General features: G+C 41.8%; 1 protein-coding gene across 2 annotated transcripts in view; it reads left to right on the top strand.

Annotated features, from left to right (window-relative positions):
* RERG (RAS like estrogen regulated growth inhibitor) overlaps positions 1-19927 on the top strand; it is a 103137-nt gene that overhangs the window by 758 nt on the left and 82452 nt on the right. The window contains exons 1-2 of one of the 2 annotated variants that reach the window (XM_064654358.1): positions 31-106; positions 947-1121. In XM_064654358.1, coding sequence (XP_064510428.1) covers positions 1061-1121 — 61 coding nt within the window. In that variant the 5' untranslated portion in view covers positions 31-106; positions 947-1060. Of the gene's footprint in view, positions 1-30; positions 107-946; positions 1122-19927 lie in introns of those variants that run through there. The other variant, XM_064654357.1, reaches the window with a different exon arrangement.

The following is a 19927-nucleotide window of genomic DNA, read 5'->3' as shown; positions in this document are numbered from 1 at the left end:
GCAGATAATGCTGACATAGTGAGCTTCCTACGTCACTGTTACAATTTGTGGCTAAAGTGGGTACTTCAGCACAACAGCAAACCTTCATAACACGTTGCAGTCACAGGTAAAGTTCTACCCTGTTTTAAAAGTAGAGTGAATTTTTGATGTTTAAGTCAGGGCTGAGGATCATCATCATCATCTGAGTTGCCATTTTTTCCCTCAAGATCTTAAAACATTCTACAGTGACAGGTATGATTATATATTTTACTGTCCAGATTGGAGAAATCAAATCAAAGAGATGAAGGGTCAGGTGACTTGCTCAAGGTAATGCAGCGAAACTGTGAACACAGATAATTCCCATACAGCCTGTTAAAGGTACATTACCAGCAATTCTGGTATTCTTTTGCTAACCCCATGCTTTGCTGAACGTTTATGTGTGAGCACTAGTGAACTTCCTGGGTACAGATTTGCTTAGTACAATGGGCAAGGTAAAAGTGCTTAGAGGTTTTTAAGCAACTGCAGCTGAGTAATTGAAACCTTTTTGGAACTGGAGGGCTCAGGGACAGATTAGCTATCTGCAGGCGCTACTAGTGAGTGCTCACAGCTATTAAATAACATTCTACAAAAAGTAATTCATTGCAGTTGAGTCAAATACAGTAAATATATGCAATTGCAACTGGAAGAGAAAGAAAGAATAAGGAGCCTTGTAAGGCAGGCACTCTGCCTTGTTGAGTACCTTTTGCAATATTACAGTGCCAGCATGAAGCAAACAGCAGTAGCCAGAAAGCTGAAGGTAGGTTTTGCACAAACAGTGCCAAATATGTCAGTGGTGTTACTGCAATGTTTAAAGCAGGAATGGAGCATCGATTATCGTGACTATTTAAAAAAAGCAAAAAGGGAAGGGGGCGGGGGAAAGGGAGAGCCTGGCTCCTTGCAGTTCCATCCTTGTGGTATTCTTCCCCAGGCTCTGCATTGACGTCACAATGACACAGTGAAGCCAAACACAGGAGCTGGGAACAGTTCTTCTGCTTCACTTTTGATAATTGAGTGAGTTTGCCACCACCCCATTCCTTCCAGCATGGCTAAGAGTGCAGAAGTGAAGTTGGCGATCTTTGGTCGGGCTGGTGTGGGCAAGTCAGGTATGTTTGTCTTCTGCTTTTTTCTTCTGCTTGTCAACAGGCAACTTTTTCCTCCCTCTGTGCAGACAAACTCTTTGTACAAAAGGATATCTGTGACCTTATTCTTGTTAGGACGGTCAGGATGAGGCCAAAAATTCTCTCTTACTTGGCTTTTTATGCTATTTTCTCCAGGTTCTCCAGAATAAAAATACTTTTATCACTTTTTAAGAAAAAGCCCAACAACAAACAAACTTCCCAACCCAAATCAAACCTAATTCTCATGAAGTAAGTGGCAATATTCCTCTTTTCCAGTGGAACAGAATTAGTACTATTCAGTTTGTCTCTTCAAAGCTTGTGCTAGATGAAAGCATTTATATTATGGTCCCTCTCCCCTAAGAACAGATCCTTTTTTAAATATCACATTACTTCTGTAATAGTTGTAATTCTGGTTGATTTCCACAGGAATTTTAGACTCAACAACTCAAAGAATTTTTGTTCTCAGTGCTCTCCTGGTTTTACGTATTTACCAGGAAGCCAAGAAAATACGATGTGTAAAGTTTGGATTTGTAGAGATCTTTTGAGAAATAAACATAGTCTGGTGAGTTCATATGGTAGAAACACAAGGGGGAGGCATAAATGTTGAAAATCCATTTCTACAGACAGCCTTTCCTTCGATGAGATAAGGAGTGTAATATGAGAGTTGCAAGCTCCCTCAGGTATTTCAGTGGTGTTGCATTAACTTGACAGCTCCATGACCACTCTAACATGTCATTGCCCCACAGGGATGAGGAAATAAGGAGACTTAGTCTAATAATGCTCCTGTGCCAGTTTGGGAACTGTAAGATACTGTTTATTCTAGAAAAAATCTGCACAAGAGAAGCCAGGAGATAATGATGTGCTGGTAAGAGCATTAGGCTAGACTCAGCTGCTGTCAACCATCTCCAGTTCCCCAAAGTGACTTTGTGTTAGACATGCCAAGGTTCTGTCCCATAAATGTATTATTGTTTCACTGACTTCAGAATGGGTTGTTTATAAAAGCACGTTTACCCAGGAGGTATTTTACCAGAACACTGTCAGTGAAGTAGCTCTGTCGGCCTTCACGAAAAAAAGGCATATGTGAGGCAGAACTTCTTGGAGACTATATTGCTTATTCAAAGACAAGGCAGATTAAATTCTACCTTTTTGAATAGAATACCTGAGGGAATTCTGATAATATACTGGGATAAATTTAAACTGTTCCTTCTTCCCTGCTGTGTTCACCCCAACTCTCTTTTGTATTTGCATTTCACTGTCATGTCTAAGTTTTGTAAATAACTTCAGTGGTTCTCCTTTTGGTTTATCTTACGTTTAGTTGATGGTTTCTGTGGTTGTCCAGCCTTTTGACTGGATTGAAAATAATGCAAAAGAATGTTGAAGTATTTGCAGGAAACTTGAAACACTAAAAAAGAGTCCACTCGCCCTGGTATTCCTAATAGTTTGAGAGCTTGTCTTTAAAAAATACAAAACTACCTGTTAAGTGCTCAGTTAAAGTGCTACACTGGCATAGGATCAACAAGAGCCTTTTTTTTACCTGTTGCATCCTTTTTGTAGATTTCAATATACTAGGATTTTGTGGTAAAAATGTTTTCCAGTGGTCCTGGAGCCGGGTGGGAGATAAAAGAAATGAAAAGCCAATAAAAACATCCTAGTCCTTCAGAATCCTCCTCCTCTTTCCTTTTTTTTCCACTTGACATGCAAGGAAATGTTACATAAAATATGACTAAGGTCCCCTCTTTTGACTGTGACCACGTATGGGAATCTGTGTGGAAATGAAGGCGCAAATAAGTGGGCAAGAACAAGAAGGTGAATTTAAGGGGGTGGAGCGCTCTCAGCTACCTCAACAGAACGCCAGCTGTGCCTCCCAGATTCTCCAGCTTGCTTATGAAAACCCCTCTTGTACATTCCCATAAAAGGATCCAGTTTCAACAGCTCAGGCAACTCCAGAGAAATAAGTGTGTCTGTGTCTGTGTGTCTGTGTGTGTGTGTGTGAGGGGGGTGGTGTCTGAAAATACCTATTTGCCTGTAGCCAACAGTAACAATAGTGGGAGCTATGAAAGTGCTAAAAACAGAACTGGACACAAAGTAATCTCCAGATAGCTGAGTCTGATTGATAATACCCTGCTAGATTAGTGTTGATACTGTCTTTTTTTTTTTTTTTTTTTTTTTTTTGGTGTAACTGTGTAGTTCCCTATCCCTGTGACCAGTTTGTAATGCATTGTTGAGGCAGGATCCTGTGACCATAGCTTACTGGAATAGACTTGGCCAGACAGCTGGAAGATAAGCCAGACTGTAGAAGCAAGAACGTGAGGCAGAATGCTGGAGCACACCAGATATGTGCAATGAAAAGGAGATGTTGGGTGATAAATAAGGCCACTATAATTGCCAGAAAATCATGCCAAAATATGGTCACTGGCTTGCTTTCTTGGCTTATCTTCGTTTGCTGAGGAAGAGCCAGGAATTAGGTTCTTAATCTCTAAGTGGCTTCACCACCTGACAGCATCTGTGGAGTTACAGAGACAGCTCTTCTTCCACTTCCTGACTGAGACTTTGGATGAGTGAGTCAAAGCATCTATGAAGAAAGAAGTGTTGTGCTTCAGGACATGTGGACAATTAAAGCTGTCCCTCATATGCTATGAAAGCCATTAGACCTGTTACCATTACTGAGAGCTGAGGAACATCCTAATCTCATCAATGCTAGACATCTGTTTAAAGGGGTGCAAGATTCCTTGTTCTGCAAAGTAGTCCCTTCCACTCTTTCAAACACGAGGTGAACACTGTTCACAAATCTGAGTAATAACAGTAGGATCTCAAAAGAGTTAAAACCAGGGAAGATAAAACTTTTCTCCACTTTCTTGCTGCTTATAAGTTTCCGCGGTTCAAAGGTTTAAAAAACAAACAGGAGGCAATTGCAAGTGTGAGTGTCAGCTTTTCACTATTCTCTTTCCTTGCCTTGTCTCCTCCTGCCTGCTGGGGAAGGCCAGGAGAATGACTAATTGATTACCTGTCCTGTTTTGGTTTTTTACTTAATGTAGACCTAAACCTTTTAAATAGAAAAAGAGGAGCAAACCAGCTCAGAAAGGGGTACACAAAAGTGGCCCTATCTAGTTACACTGAGTAATGGGCAAACTCATCAGGTATGAGCATCCCGACCTGTGGACTAGATGCTCCTCCGTTTATCCAATTCTTAATGTATTAAAGTTGCATAAACATTGCTTTAAACTAGCTGAGAAAAAGCAGATGAGGAGCTCTGCCTGAGCCAAGGAGGATTTTGCAGCTGCTTCACTTTGGAAGAGGAGGAAATGCTCTGTGGGTGGGAAGGTAGATTGCTAAGCCCTGCTATAGATAACAGAGCTGTACCTCCTAATTTGGACTAGACTCAAGTGGCACTGAGGAGGAGAGAGTTTTTAAAGTCTTTTTCTTTATGCCCAAGAGGAGCTTGGATGGAGCGGAGAATTAAAGTTGAAGTTAATTACTTAAACATTGCTGTTTAAATTGTTCTTCTGCTGGATCCTACAGCTTCATTCCTATGGTAACAAAAATTAGCATTTCCTAAATAGCTCCTTGTAAAATTACAGTAGTAGCAATTAATAAAGACTCGAACCCCTTGTTCTTCCATGTTATTACAAGGTACAGTATGTGCCCAGAAAGCTAAAGAGGAGTGAAAATGCATGAACCAGGAGCAGAAAAATAGGGCATATACTGGATAACACTGCATGGCTGATGCTTTTCCACCCCATAACTCAGTTGACTATGAATGCTCAAAATGCATCTGCTTAAGAGCCTTTATATTTTGGCCAAAAAAGAGACAACGTCCAGCTGCAGCATGAGCTAACCAACTTGCCTTTTTGCTGTGTGTGTGCCAGGCTGACTACTATGGTTTGCCCAGCTATAGACAAATGCCATTCTCATGTGTCTGGACAGGCCATGCAGCTACACATGTGATGTGGGACATGGAAGTTTGTGTGGGTTCTACTGGTGTTTCAGCAACAGGGAAGATCCTAAAGACCCCACAGGCTTCCCCCAGTAAATGTGCCAGGTATGCAAATCACTTGCTTATGCAATCAGATACATGAGGCACAGGGCTGTTGTCGTCTTTCTATCCTGCAATAGCTCAGATGCTTGCATTTGGGCAAAAGGGTGACCAGTAAAGGGGCTTTAGTAAGTAGGTATGGCAAAGAGCCTGTCCCATCACAGAAATTAAGATCTCACCAACTCCAGTCATTTTAGTGTCACAGTTGGGAAAGTTGTGAGCAAACATATATTTGTATCTGTTGGCTTATGCTGTTTTCCCTGACTAACCCAGGATGAAAGTTTTGCAAGTTCCTACAGAACAAATTCAAGCAGGAGCCAAGCCAGAGAGGCCTTCAACAAATCTGTGGGGTTTTTTTGTTATTTGGTGATATGTTTGAGACATACTATCAGGGATCACTTCCTAATTGCAAGGTCTGGGCATGTGTGGAACAGAACTGAATTCAGCATCACCCCACCCCCATTCAAAAAATCATGTGGGTTACTGGGAAAGAAGCCCAAAGCGATTTTTCTACTTCACAAAATCCCTGCTCATATATTTCCCCCAACTAATTTCATTTCAGGGACTTTTGGGGAGGAAAGATGAGTTATTAAGGAGTGATTAGTTATCAAACTCACAACTCTGCTAGCAAGGCAAGGAAAGCTACCACATGAGCTTCAAAGTCTGTGCTATAACAGTTGATGTATCAAGGGAGAATTACTGTAATAAGGTGTCTCTGAAATCCAGAAATGTGGCTGGAAAGAGACTCTGATTTTTCTGTTGTGGGTTTTGGCTTTTTTCTTGTGCTAGTGGAATAGATCAGTAGCCTTTTTTTTCTTTGTTCTTAAGAATGGCAGTGACAACCAGATGCTTACGTGATTATTCAGTGATCAGGTTTAACACCCACTGTATTAATTGTCCTGTATTATTTTTCTAGTAAAGTACTCATTAAACACTCCCACTTTTTGCACCCTCTGGTTTTACGCTCTTCAACCAGCCCCAGGTTTTTGAAGGTGCTGTGCATGTACATGTGTGTGTATATGTACTAGTAGAAATGTAACAGTAATTAGTTCACTAATTTCGAGACTATTTCTTCGTCAGTAAGAATGCAAATATGTCCTGCTGGAGCAGGTAGTATTCCAAGCAGTTGCATTAACATGACCTTTCCATGCTCCTTTCCAGTGGATGATGCTGATTCCTATATAGAGAGTGAGCCTTGGGTTTATGGATCAATGAAATAAATCACTGTCACCCATGAATATGTCTCCATGCTGGCAAGGAGAGGGGCTGCTGATGTAGTGGCCCCAAGACGTGCAGTTTTGGGGCCAGGCAGGGTGTACATAACCAAGTGCAGGGCCCTACTGTGATCAGCAGTACCTATTGGCCCCCCTCACATACTGCTTGAAAAAGCCCCACTGTCCTTACCTCACAGACACAAGCTTTTTAGTCAACAGTCTTTCCTGGACTTTCTCAAACTGCATTTGTTGATTCTTGTCGTGCTAGAACTAAAGAGAAGGAACACCAGGAACCTGGGCTAAAGTTTGCTCTGAGTGGCAAGACCGTCTGCTTGTATCTGTTACCTCCTCCCTTTCCTCTGCTTGTTTGCCTGTCCATGGTTGCCTTGCCTTTGGTGTAGAAAGCATTCATGCTCTGCTCAGTGTTAGATCTTCCTTCTGCCTAACCATGAAATAATAAAATGCAGAATTTCTCTAACCAAATGCCAACATTGTTCATTCAAGCATCGCTGCCTCCTCTGTTCCATCTCATTTAACTACATGTGACATCAGCTCTACCTGTGTCCCCTCTGTGCAGCTGGTGGCAGCTGTTAGAGCTAAGACTAGTCCTGCTGTTCCTTGTTTCTGTTTAGGTTGGGCTAAATATAGCCTGCTGTTTGATTACCAGGAAAGGAATGCCAGGATTCAAGATTTATGTCTGCAGCACAAGTTTTTCTCTAGGCCTGTGCCTAGCCACCCCCTGCAGCTCTTGCCTTGATGAGATAGCCATCCTGCTCACTTCTGTCTCCTGTAATTTTGCAAAAGACAACTATAAAGCTTCCTGGTGGAGTCCCAGGAATCCTTGCAGTGTTTTGGTCATTCTGCTGTTCCCTGCCAGGGCACTGTTGTGTCCCAGGCTGCTGACCTTCATGGGTCCTTTCAAAAACACCAAGATTTTTATTCTTCCACAAACTTTTTGTTTATCTGGAGTCCCTGCCTACCCCTTGCCTTCCATATACTTTTCTTGCCTTCTTTATGCTCAGCTGTCACCCTTGGCTTTCCCCGTGCCTGTTTAGTAAATGTTGCCTAAAGCCTGCATATGGTGAAATGGCTTTGTAATTTACACAGGAACTTCTTATTTACAGTTGCCTTCCCAACCTCCTCACTTTGTGCTTCCTCCCATCTCTATTTCTCATCCCCAGCCCCTTCATTCCTCTTTGTCCACACTGTGACTGCATCATGCATCATTAAAGGCTCAGTGCACGACATCCAGATGAGCTAATCCTGGCAGCAGTGATGTGATGCAGCAAAGAACAGTCACTCTGAAGTGGTTCCTACTGTCCTGGAATCCACTCCCGGGTTTGGACTTTGAGGATTTTCCAAGCTTTGACTGCTCCAGGAACTCATTGTGTGAAGCCAGCTTCACACAGGTTAAAAATGGGAAGCAGCGTCTATCTTTACGTAGCTAGCCTTGATCATTACCTATTTTGGCTTTGTGGCAGAGCAGGAGAAACAAGTTATGACTGTATTTCTCAAGCAAGCTTTCTTTTTCTGCGTTTGTCATTGTGCCTTTTACATTTACAGAACCCAAAAATTCTCAGGTGTATGAAAAACTAACACTGTCTTAAAGTAGGAGGATCAATGAAATGCTTTAAGCTTCAGCTGAGCCCTGGTTACAGGGCTGGGAATAGCTGCTGTTGACTGAAGGTGTTTGTACCCTCTCACCACATGCCTGGCAGGCATTCCCAACACTGTGGTGAGCAGGAGAGCAGAGGAATTCCTATAAGATAGCAGTGGGCAAGGAAATTGTGGCATCCTCATCCATTTGCTGCTTTTATTCCAAGTCTGTTCTTGTTCAGCTTTACTGACAGTCTTTTATATACCCCGTGCTGCAGGGGCAGTTATAACTTTGGGTGAAGGCACCCCTCAGCTTTCCTCACCTCTCCACACACAGTTTACAGGGCACTGCCAGAGCGCTCCCCACTGTCATTCCAATAGTTACAGGACTCCCACCTCAGCAGCTCTCAGCCTGGCCTGCTGTTTGAACCCACGTTTCTTTCCATTCACAGCCCCTTCTGTTTTCATTGACTCCTGCCTCTTCCTGGAGACAGAAAAATAACTGAGAAGGGAGGTGAATCTTCTTCTATTGCCTTTTCATAATTCTGAATGGGAAAAGCCCTTTTTGTGAATGTTTCCCACCAGGTAGAGCGTTTATGCTGCTGGAGTCAGTCTGCAGCTGTTACAGTTTCTAATGGGTTTGCCATGTAGGTGTTGGGAAATGCCATAAATTATGGTAGTGACACTGTAGATAACTCATATTCTGTGCATACAGGATGAAAAGATGAATGGCAAGACAAGCATGAAACTCTGGGGAAGGAAGTAGTAGATGTATTTAACATATGTGCAGCTTTAAAATGTCACAGAAATTGGCTGGAGTTTCCAGCTGCTTTTCCAGAAATGTTAGGCAGTAGTCTGCACACAGGAAAATGAGAGAATATGTTGAAAACATCAAGCCTGGTTTTGAAGGCACGTGAAGCTGCCGACTTTCACAGGTTGTTTTGCTGCTGCCGCTCTGGGGTTGGTAAAAAAGAAGCTGCAGAGGAGCAAGAGCAGAGGCCTGAGGCAGCAATGCATTACCACGTGGGAGCTGTTCAGATATGTAACTTGAAAAGTTTTCAAGCTGTAAGGATGCAACTGGACGATGCATAGGATATACTCCCCCAGGGAGGGAATTTCTTTAGTGCTTGAACAGCACTGTAGCTTTCCAAAAGGCTGAGGGGACAGTGACCACACCCTGCTGCAAGGTGTGCCACTGCGACTGTGGTGAAGGAAGGAAGAGCCTGATAGCCTCAAGTCACCAAGGGAATTGTGACTCAGGCACAAAAGCTCCTTTCCATGATTTCTCTTCAGGGCCAGGGCTGCTGAGATCCTGACGGATGGCTCCCAGGCTGGCAGCAGTTACCCGGCATCTGAGACCCAACCCCTGCCAGCCCTGTGGGATCCTTAGGACCTTTTATGGCTCATGCACTGACATTAATTATTGACAGCAAAATAAAGCACAGAAGTAACATTTATTTTCCTTAAAAATATATTGGGCAATCCTGTCTTTCACTGCTTACCGAGTAGGGCTTAATTTCATTTTGACCCACAGGACCACAAGCACAGAAGGAGCTTGTCTTTACTTCCTTTCTCCCCTTCATGTGGCTATATTTGCCATCCAACTCTCAGTCTAACTATAATATAATCTATCATAGATTTGCACAACCCTACTCTAGAGAGCTGCTTTTGTCCGTGGCATATCTCTGTGCCTGCCCTGGGAAACAAAAATCCCACTCCCTACAATGGCAGAAGCTGTCAACCATGATCTTTTCCTGACCTACCCAGCAGGACCTGTGCCCTTGAGGAACTTTGCAAGCAAGGGAGAACTTCAAATCTGACATTCAAAGCAGGAAAGTGCAAGAAAGAATTAGAAGCCAAAAAATCAGAGTGGGCTATTTATTTCTTCACTGCAGAATATATTGAAATATGTTGAAGAGTCACCACAGAAGAATGCAGTATTAGACCCATGGGTAGCAGGAAAAAAAAACCCAAACAAAAACTCCCCACCAAACCCCATGCTCTGCAAAATGTAGGGCATTGGAGTATGAGAGCCAAAACAAACACCTTGTGTTAACCAACCTCAGTGGCAGCATCTGTGAAGCCAAGCACTGCTGCTTAACCCAACTGGATTTTTGTGGTTACATGCACTGGAGTTGGTTCTGCTCCAGGCTGAATTCCAACATGAAATAATTTAATAGTGATCCACAGCATGAGTTTGTCTGTTAGATCTATTTCCAGGCAAAGTTTCAAAAAGATTTATCTCCAGGTAAGAAAATTTGACCTTTATCTACAGTGAGCATGGTAGGTCTTGAGATTATCAAGGAGGAGGAGAGAGGTATATCAGTGTTATTATTCACGTATTTATTTAGAAAAGTATCCTTCAGGGACACGGGGTCTTGCACCTGTTCTGGCAGTGGGTGCCTGTTTACCCCCACTGAGGATCTGGCCAAATAAACTTCTTTACAAAGCTGGGAGTGGGAAGTGGCCTGCCTGCCTCTCACTGCTGTGCAGTCCTCACACACTCACCTTTCCCCTTGCTGCAGGAGGGAGCTGAGAAAATTGCCCTGTTTCCTGACCAGAGTCAACAAATTCACTAAAGCAAGAGGATGGAGAGCTCTTGTGATTCATATCTAGCAAGAGCAACTGCAGATGTGGCCTCTGAGTCCACTCCTTCTGTTTGTTTATGTTTACCTTGCTGATCAAATAACAAGAACAGGAAGCACAGCAATTTTCCCATAAATATGCACAGTCCTGAAGGAATAAACCCTGCCTCTGAAGAGCTGCAAAGCAGAAAGGTTGAAGACAACAAGAGACAGGCAACTTAACACAGTAAGCTGTGTCCTGGATAATCAAACATTCATATACTTGTCCTGTTGACAACTTTGTCACTAAAGAAATAGGTTTGGGCATAGGACTGTGAATAATCCAGCTAGAGACTAGCAAACATAGGTTGGCCACAGAAGGAAAACAATCCAAACTGAGCAGGAAGAAACACATGCTTTTGGTAACTGAAGAGTGAAAAATGTAAATTCTCCCCGTTAAGTGTCAGTGGAAGAAGGGTTCGTTTATGAGCTGTACTAGTAAGACATGAAAAGTAAATGACACATAAGAAAATGACAAAAAACAATACAGGCTCATTTTTTTGCCTGAAAAGAAGGGACTGACCCAAATGGATGTTTCAGACCCATTTGGAGAGAGAGGCATACTGGTCCTGGAAGCACCACCTAACCACCCTTCTCCTTATAGCTGATTCTGTCTCAGTGAAATAAAGGCAAGCACAGGCTGAGGCAAGAAATCAAAATATTGCTTTTGATTAATCTTCAGTGTCACATGGTAATCTCAACTACATCTCATGCAAGAATACTCTTTTTTTAGTGTTTGGTGAAATTAAACCAGCCTGTTTCTCACCAACCACCACCATGCATGCTCAGTATTACCTCAGTAATTTCTTGGCGAATTTTGTTTGCAGTTTCTGACCTGGCATCTGAAATAACCAAGCCTCTCTTATGAAAACAGAGTAACCTCTATTTTGAACATGCTCGGTATGTCTGTTTTCTTCATTAATTTTCTATTTAAGATCTAGCATGAAAGAGGCCCCTGAGATTCAACTCAGCACCCCCTGTGGTGGAAATTCACATAGTGCTCAGTTTGTGTTTGGAGGAGTTTGGGAACCTGTACTATAAGAAATACTTGTTCTTAGACAGGTGTTATGTATAGTCCTGCAGACTTCTAGGACTCCACAGAAACAATCATGCTCTATTTCCACTCCTTCCTGCTTGAAAAGGGAGACACGTTGGATTCAGAACTAAGAAAGAAGCTTTGCCTGTTCTATTTTCCTAGTCTCCCTCTACTGAATAAACCACCAAAACATACAGGAATTTCTTTACTCTGTTTTATTTTCATGAAGAACACTTGGTAAAGTTGCCTTTTTCCTAAGTAGTTCCAGCATCTACAAAGTATCTGTAAAATCATGTGCAGTTGCTGATGCACAGGGTACAATAAGCATCAGCTCAGGAGTTTGGCATCCCTGTAAAGATGAGGCAAGAGGTAGTCCATGGAAAATGCAGAAGAACCTTAGAGCAATTTCTTAAGTTCTATCATTTTACAGGTATGAAAAGTATCGTGAGCTGCCTGCAGGTCTCCAGATCCAGCTGGACAAAGTTTCAGTACCATTAAGACTAATTTCATGTTCATTTGTATCATGTATATGTATCATATCTCACCTCACAATAGGTCTGTGCCTGAAAGACTTTTTAATCACCCAAAATAATTTTGCATGGCTCATTTTATAGCATTTCTTCAATTGCTAAACATTTTACTGAATGGTGCTTTGTAATAAACTGTCAAAATGTTAATACCAGCAAGTTAGAGGAACTTTGTTGCACATTGAAGTGCTGCAAATATTACTTTCTGTTCCCAGTGCCACAGCACAGACAGGGACTGGCTGCAAATAGAAGCAGGGATGAACCTGCTAGAAGAGGATGACCTTCACAGCCAAGTTGAAACAGTGCACTGCCACCTTGGATCCTACCTTTAGTTTCTGCACAGGAGGTAGCTGACATGCACGTTATTCAGAGAGGCAGGGAAAATATGATGACCAACATCAGGAGTTGGAACAGGGGTTAGGAAAACATGCTCATGACAAAAACACCTTAAAGCTTGACTGTGCACTATCATTTTCTGTACATTCCCATTAATGCTGTTGCTCTTGGCGAAGGTTAAAATGCTTTAGTGTTTTATGGATAACAAGGCAGAGGATGGAAAAAAGTCTTAAGTTTCAAGCGTGGGCGGTCTGACTTCGTGTGTCAAAAGTACTAAATCATTGTGCAACTTCCAGGACTTCTCTGTCTGCTTTAGCAGGTGACTCTTAAGAATCCAGGGCTCTACACTCCTGTGTCATTCTAAAAGCATATTTCACGTGACATTTCAGAAAACTTTGAACCTGCTGATTGCAAAAGTGCTCTCATCTCAAACTGTTCTTGTGTGCCTCCCAGAGTTTTACACCTGGGTCACTTTGTAAGGCATAGTCCAGTTGCACCTCTGTGGTTTCAGTTTATCCCTGTACATATCATATGAGGGATAGAATCATAGAATACTTTGGGTTGGAAGGGTGTTTATAGGTCACCTTGTTCAACCACTGTGCGATTAGCAGGGACATCTTCAGCTCAATCAGGTTGCTCAGAGACCCATGAAACCTGGCCTTGAATGTTTGCAGGGACGCAGCATCTACCACCTCTCTGGACAACCTGTTCCAGTGTTTCACCACCCCCTTTATAAAAAAATTCTGCCTTATATCTAAACTAAATCAACCCTCTTGTTTATAACCATTACCCCTTGTCATATCGCAACAGGCCCTGCCAAAAAGTTTATCCCCATCTTTCCTATAGCCAGTACTGAAAAAAGCCTTATGGGTTTGGGACACCTTTTAGCACAGGGCAGGAATGTGCAGTGAAGGCAATAATACCAATGTGTGAACTCCTCATATGACTCAAGGACTTTGGTGAAGTACCAAAATGTGACCAGAAAATTTTGTTACCTTAACACAACATCGTAGACACTGCTTCTAAAAAATATTGTACCATAAAACAAGTTATTTACCACCTTACTGGAGGAAGACTTGCACCATCTGTGTCTCCAGAAGCTAAGTCATAGCAGCTCCTTCAACCCATGCGTTTGAAACAAAACACTGTTGCCTAAATATTGTCACACAGGTAGTGCTTTTGATACCATACTTCAATGATAAATAACTGAAGAAGCTGAATGGCATTAATGTGAGATAAATGCATGGCCTGCCTCTACCATTAGGCAGTCAGTGCAGAGTTCTCTAGCCTGTTAGTCTCAGCAGTGCAGAACTTGTCCAATTTTAGGTAACTCGTGGACCCTCTAGGATTTTATTCCTCATTAAATAATTTCCCCAGTGACAAACATTTCATGTCCTTACGTGCAAGGGGGTCGGAGTAGATGACTGCAGTAACCCTTTGTGACTTGAAAAATATGATCTTGTTGACCATGAGTATATTAAATTAAGAATTTTTCCCTGGTACTTAGTTGCCTTTTTTTTTTTTTTCTTGACCTAAAACAATGCTATTAGTCATGATCCTCTCCTCTGGGCCACTTGAGCTTTCCTTTTTCTTAGTAGAGTTTGTATTCTATATATCTGCTTGTTCCTGCACGTGGAGCCCCATCTTTATTTTATGAAAGAGATGATTTTCATGATACTGTTATGAAATCTCTTCTAAGAACATTAAGTATTTAAGGAAAAAAAATGTAACTTTTTGTATTTGTTTTATTTAACTTACAGCTTTATGGCACTAAGTTGAAAGCATTAGCCGAGTCAATATTTGGGCTATGCTACAGGGGCATTAATGAGAAATTGCAAGTTTTATGCATTTGAACTCATTAAAATTAACAGCACAATTCGTGCAACAGTGGTTTATTTGCAAGAATAGGGATTAACAGGAGCATGTGGCATAGCAGAATACAGATGCAATTTCTTCTGTAAATTCATATGACGATCAAAACAAGAATTCAGGGTTTTCTGCTGACCCATACTAACATGAATATTTTTGGCTCTGACCGAGGTGTCAGATTTGAAGACACACTGGCAAAGAAACGAAGAGCTTGCACAGAGGAGATCCTGCACATATTGGGAAGGAAATCTAGAAATTAGTTTCAGAAGGAAAAATCTAAGTTAACACTCTTAGAACATGAAAAAGAAAAGTCACAGAAAGGTGAGCTTTAGTTACAACTCTTCAAAACTAGAGGAACAATTAACAGGATTATTTTCAAAGCTGAAGAACATTAGTTATGAAAAATTAAAGATTATTAGGTAAATTAGTTCAAGGCTCCACAAAATGCTAGACTAAATAACCTTGTACAGTGTCCTGAACAAATGTTTGTGGCCCTCACAGATAGGAGGTTGACATATAGGTAATATTTTATTTCAAACAATCTGAATTGCAGCTAGTTGGTGCCACTTCTTTTGTACTGTTTTCTCATCCTTAGAGTTGATAATCTGCTAGGAAGGTCCCAATTTAAAAGAGATTCTTTCTATTCAGACACAGCTTTAGAAAATTGGAAAAGCAGCGGCTTCAAAACACTCACTGAGGGAAGGGTGAGAAGGTGGATGTTTTGGGATGTTTTTTAAAAATCTCTAAATTAAGAGTACATTTGTCAGCCTTAGAACTCCAGGAACTTGAACAGAACTGAACAGAACTGATTTGGGAAAATCCACACAGTGATATGCAACACGACTTTTCTTTCTCCAGTCCTCCATAAAAAGCCTGTCTTGGGTCTCTTCTGAATTGCCATCATTACTTAGTTTCCTTAGCAGTTATTTCCACAGTAAGAAGCATTGACAGACATCTGGAGATCAATCCAAAGTCTGGAAATAAATGAAAAAGCCTGTGTTTATTTCTGTGGACTTTTGAGCAGGGCCATCAAGAGCAGGGTCAGTTATGACATGAGCTGTGTCCACTGTCCCTCTGTGCTCCCTCTTTCCTCCGGGGAAGAAAGAAGGAGTCTGGGATATCCCCACACTCAGCGCTAGCAGACTCAGAAAGTAATATAGTGAATTGAAAGACAAAATACAACTTGAAAGCAAACATTGCTTGCTGAGGAAAAGTGTGATGTGCTATTTCCTCAGTCATAGGTGATGCACTGTTTTGCCTTCAGACTTTGGAGCACTTCCCGCAAATTCTTTAAACCACATCAGCCGAAAAAGTTATGGTTCAGACTTCTTTTCCACCCTGGCTTGCAACAACACTAGGCTGCATGTAGCACTGCACTAACATACCCTTGCAGTAGCATGTATTTCACACACTGGACAAAAACACAAAGACACTGATACCAAGCTGGTAGCTGTTCCAGGAGTCTAACCCAGACCACTCCATCTCAATCTAGACCATGACTTCTTGGACCAAGGACTCTCTTCCTGCTGTCTGCATGGTTTGAACTGCTACTGTAAGCATGTTAGATTTTTCAGTCACATAATTACAGATGTACCACAACCTTCTGTCTTCATCTCCTGGATACAAGGACCTAGCAAAGAGCTTTTTATCACAGGACAATAAAGATATTCCCACAATTACATAGATTTTCTGTTCAACAGCAATGTGGTACTTCTACATGAGCCCGGCTCAGGCTGCTGAGAGGAGCAAAAAAAAAAAAATAGAGGTGGTTTGTTAAGAGCTTTGGGAATTAACATAATGAGGAGACAGTGCTAGTGACTAGCACACAAGGTATCAGGATCCCAGGTTCAGTAACAGGAGCTATTAAACTGTGCTGCCTCAAAATGCTGACTTGTGTAAGAAAGGACAGCGTGGCTCCTACGTTTCTTTCTCTCACAAGTGTAAGTGTCATCTGTCAGGCTAAGCCTCAGTTTTCAGTCTGGCAGGTGGAGCTGGAAACAAAACTACTTAAAGTAGCCTTAAATAGTGGTAGGGTAGTACCATGGCTCTTCTGAGTTTCTTAGGACATTGCCTAGGTTTAACTATTCAGGCTGGATATTTCCCTGCTTGGAGTCTGCTTCAGGCTGCCTTTTTTTTTTTTTTTTTTTTTTTTTCTGGAAGATGTCTGCAGAAGCAATAGAGACATTTCTAAGAACAGGGTTAGGAAAAAAAGATAGGTTGTGTCTGTGTTAAAAAATATTCTTGCAGCTACTTTACCCAGGTGTTATAGTATTATCATTCCCCAAAGCAAGAATACAAAATATGGCAAGAGGGGGGTTAGTAAGTCAGCAAGGGTATGCTTTTCCTATGCTTCTGAAAGTATACTTGTGTTTGGTAGCAAGCCAGTGCCTCTGGAAATCCTGAACTGTGTTTTACATGCTGGAGCTGGAAGTTAAATTTTCCTCACAAGTTTATCCTTATGGAAAACATTCCATCTGTGGATACAGGACACTTTATTTTCCAGGAGCTGTGTAAGGAATAAAGGTGGGCACACTGGCCTTGCATTTTCCTTTTTGCTGGCAGGTGCTCTGAAGAAGTAGTGAAGTGCATGGGAGACAAAAGTCCAAAGAGATGAAGAGCAAACAGCAATTTAGGATGAAGATTGCCTTTCCATTAGTTTATCTGAAACAGATTTGCCTCAGGAAGCAGTTCTAGAAGCTAAAAAACACAGCTCCCAGCCTCAGGGATCAGTAGCAAAATTTTGGCCTCATCTGACATCCAAGCCTCTGCACATCAGTGTGAACCTTTCTCTCTTCAGTCTTTGATGGAGCTTTTTGCACTCTCTATCTTTTTTACATCAAGTGCAACTAGAAATAAAGAATTAATCCAACTCACCCATTTAGAGACGCTTCCCTCAGCCAGTTAAAGATGCTTCCCTACTGGGCAGTGTTGCAAAATGTTGGCAAGGGGATATCTCCCTCTTGCTACTACTGCCTGCTGGCTAGTTACCCTGTGGATAAATGGAGATCTCCTGTCTCAGTGGCTGTCAGGCCAACCAGTACCTCTCCCAGCACAAAAAAACCCTTATCCCTCTGCTTTGGTTTATACCTCACTGGTTCATGAGAAAATTTAACTTAAGTACAGTATCAACATATAGGGAAACGGATATACATGCATACAGACAAATATGTCTCTCTCCAATTATCTTTTGGCAACAGAGGCTTATGGCCTCATATCTTTGAGCAGCCTGGGCAGAGCCTGCAATCCTGCAAAAGTTCTGGTCTTCAAACAAAACAAGGAGTTTATATGGGCTATTTATGAATTTAAGAAACTAAAGTGCTGCTGAAAGAGAAAAGCCTGCCTCTGTAAGATCTCTTCTCAGACACAGGCCACTGAGGGAACATCAGGGTATTGTTTATTTTTCTATTTTTCTACTGTCCTAGATAGAAGCATTCCAGAACAGTTACTTTTTCATCAGTTCCTTGTGGCCTTGAGTGATTTTTCTTTTTAGGTTTTTTATTGGAGGGCTGGAATACCATGTTCAAGTGAGGACAGTGAGCAGCTTGGGAGGCAGTTCTAACACCCTGATTATGTACAATGCAGCAGTAGCCCCAGATACCACTGTCAGTGCATTAAGTTAATGCTAGGTGTTCACCTTACTTACAGATATTTGTCTTAGTTAAATACCTGTAAGGGTCTTAACAAAATTAGTGATTCATGTGCCTTCCCCAAGATTTAGCCCTTGCATGGCAGTGAGGAAGCTTTTGTTTATCCTGAGACTCCAGTTTAGGCTGCCCCAAGTGATGAGTGCAGGGCACTCCATGCACTGGCATTTACACCAGCTCAGCTGTTCAGCTTTGGTGGAATTTTATGGCCTGTTTTACTGCAGTGAGAGCAGCAGTGTGATGAATCTCATCTGATGGATTTGCTGGCACCTTACTTTTCACCCCTAATCTAAGGATCCCACCTTCAAAGCTCAACACATTTGCCACCAACGCAGGCACCATTTAACACCATTAGTGCAATTTTAACTAGGAAATTTATGTTAAAAGAATGCATGTACTGCGTGGAGACACATCACAAATGAGCATTAAATGCACGCAGTAAACAACAACACTGGCATGGGTTTATATTTGGTATTACTTAGCCTAAGTCAGAGCCTTATACACAACTAGATAGTCATCTCTTCAGCTGTGTGTTTTCCCCCAAACATAACAAGTGAATGAAGTCAGTGTGCTGGAGTTCATCTGCTGCTGAAACAAGCTGTGGGGAAAATAATTCATTTAAGGGCAACTTCAATTTCATGGTCGCTCAGAAAGTGAGTTTAATGCAATTTCTTTTTAAAGTAATTTCTCCCCTTCCCTTCAGTTCCCTCCACTTTCTGCTTTGGTGCTGCAATACCAAAACAAGCTGTCTGAATGACGTTTGCTGCCTTGTCCAAAACTGCCCTGAGGAAAAGTGTGTTATCCCAGCTGAGAATAAGGCCGATTTTGCAGACTCTTGAAAATCAAATCATTTTTTTGACAAAACCCTAAAACTCTGAGAGTATATCCAGACTTGGAATTTTGTTTGTACATTACTCAGGGAAAACCAGGAAAAAAGAAAAGGCATGGGCTGGTATGTAGTTCTTCATCCATGACACCTTATTTAAACTGTATCTTTGTTTGCTTAAGCCCTAAGGACATGGAACTGAAAATTTAGTTAAGTTCTACTCACAGGGTAGCGTCACTGGCCTGTGGAAGTGGTAAGTTAGTCATTCTGGCTATTGCTGAGTGTGTTTGCTAGGAGGAGCAAAACTCCCCTCCAGCATTTGTCCCTGTACGCAGGAATTTAAGGGTCTGAAATTCCCTAGGTCTTGCCTAGGCTTTGTACACACTGTTACAAAGAAAGTTTTTGATGGATTTCCACTGCCTCCCTTTACCATCTTCCCCCCCACCCCGTTCCCTCCAAGATATCCCTTTGCTGAAGGACAGTAGAAAGGGGGGTCATACAGCTCTGCTGCCTTTCTGGGGGACACATCCTTCCACAGTGGATGCTTTTGTGTCAGACTTTTCCTGCTTAGGCCTTTGCTTTGTTCAGAGCTTTCTGAAAGCTGTATTTATTCACTGTTTCGACCGCGACTTGCAGGGGCGTGAAACCAGTGTTTATATTAATCTGAACCATATAAATTTTGCAACTACAGCAAGTGATAAAAGTCTGATCTTCAGCAAAGATCAGGAGATGTCTACAGATCCAGAATGGAGGCTTTTCCTCAAGATATTTCTATATTTTTGTATATGAAGAAGATAAGGTGATTTCGAGAAGAGCTTGAACCTTCTTGGGCAGTAGGCTTAAAATCTGCTTAAAAAGGAAAAAAGTTAATTGCTCTACTAGTTTGATAGAGAATTTAGTAATTTTCTTCCTCTGATATGGGAAGGTGGCGTGTTCCTACTTTTTTGCACCTCCTAGAGAATCATAATCTGACTTCCAGTGTCATTCATACAGGTTCACGAGTGTTCAAGGGTACTCTCAGTGAATTTTAACTGCTTAAAGAGAACAGTTTTCATATAAATAAAAGTGCAAGGATCACATTTACCT

This window comes from Pseudopipra pipra, chromosome 5 (genome assembly GCF_036250125.1).
Source record: "Pseudopipra pipra isolate bDixPip1 chromosome 5, bDixPip1.hap1, whole genome shotgun sequence".
NCBI classification, from domain to species: domain Eukaryota; kingdom Metazoa; phylum Chordata; class Aves; order Passeriformes; family Pipridae; genus Pseudopipra; species Pseudopipra pipra.
The sequence above is the reverse complement of the archived record's forward strand: the minus strand, read 5'-3'. Positions and strand labels throughout refer to the sequence as shown.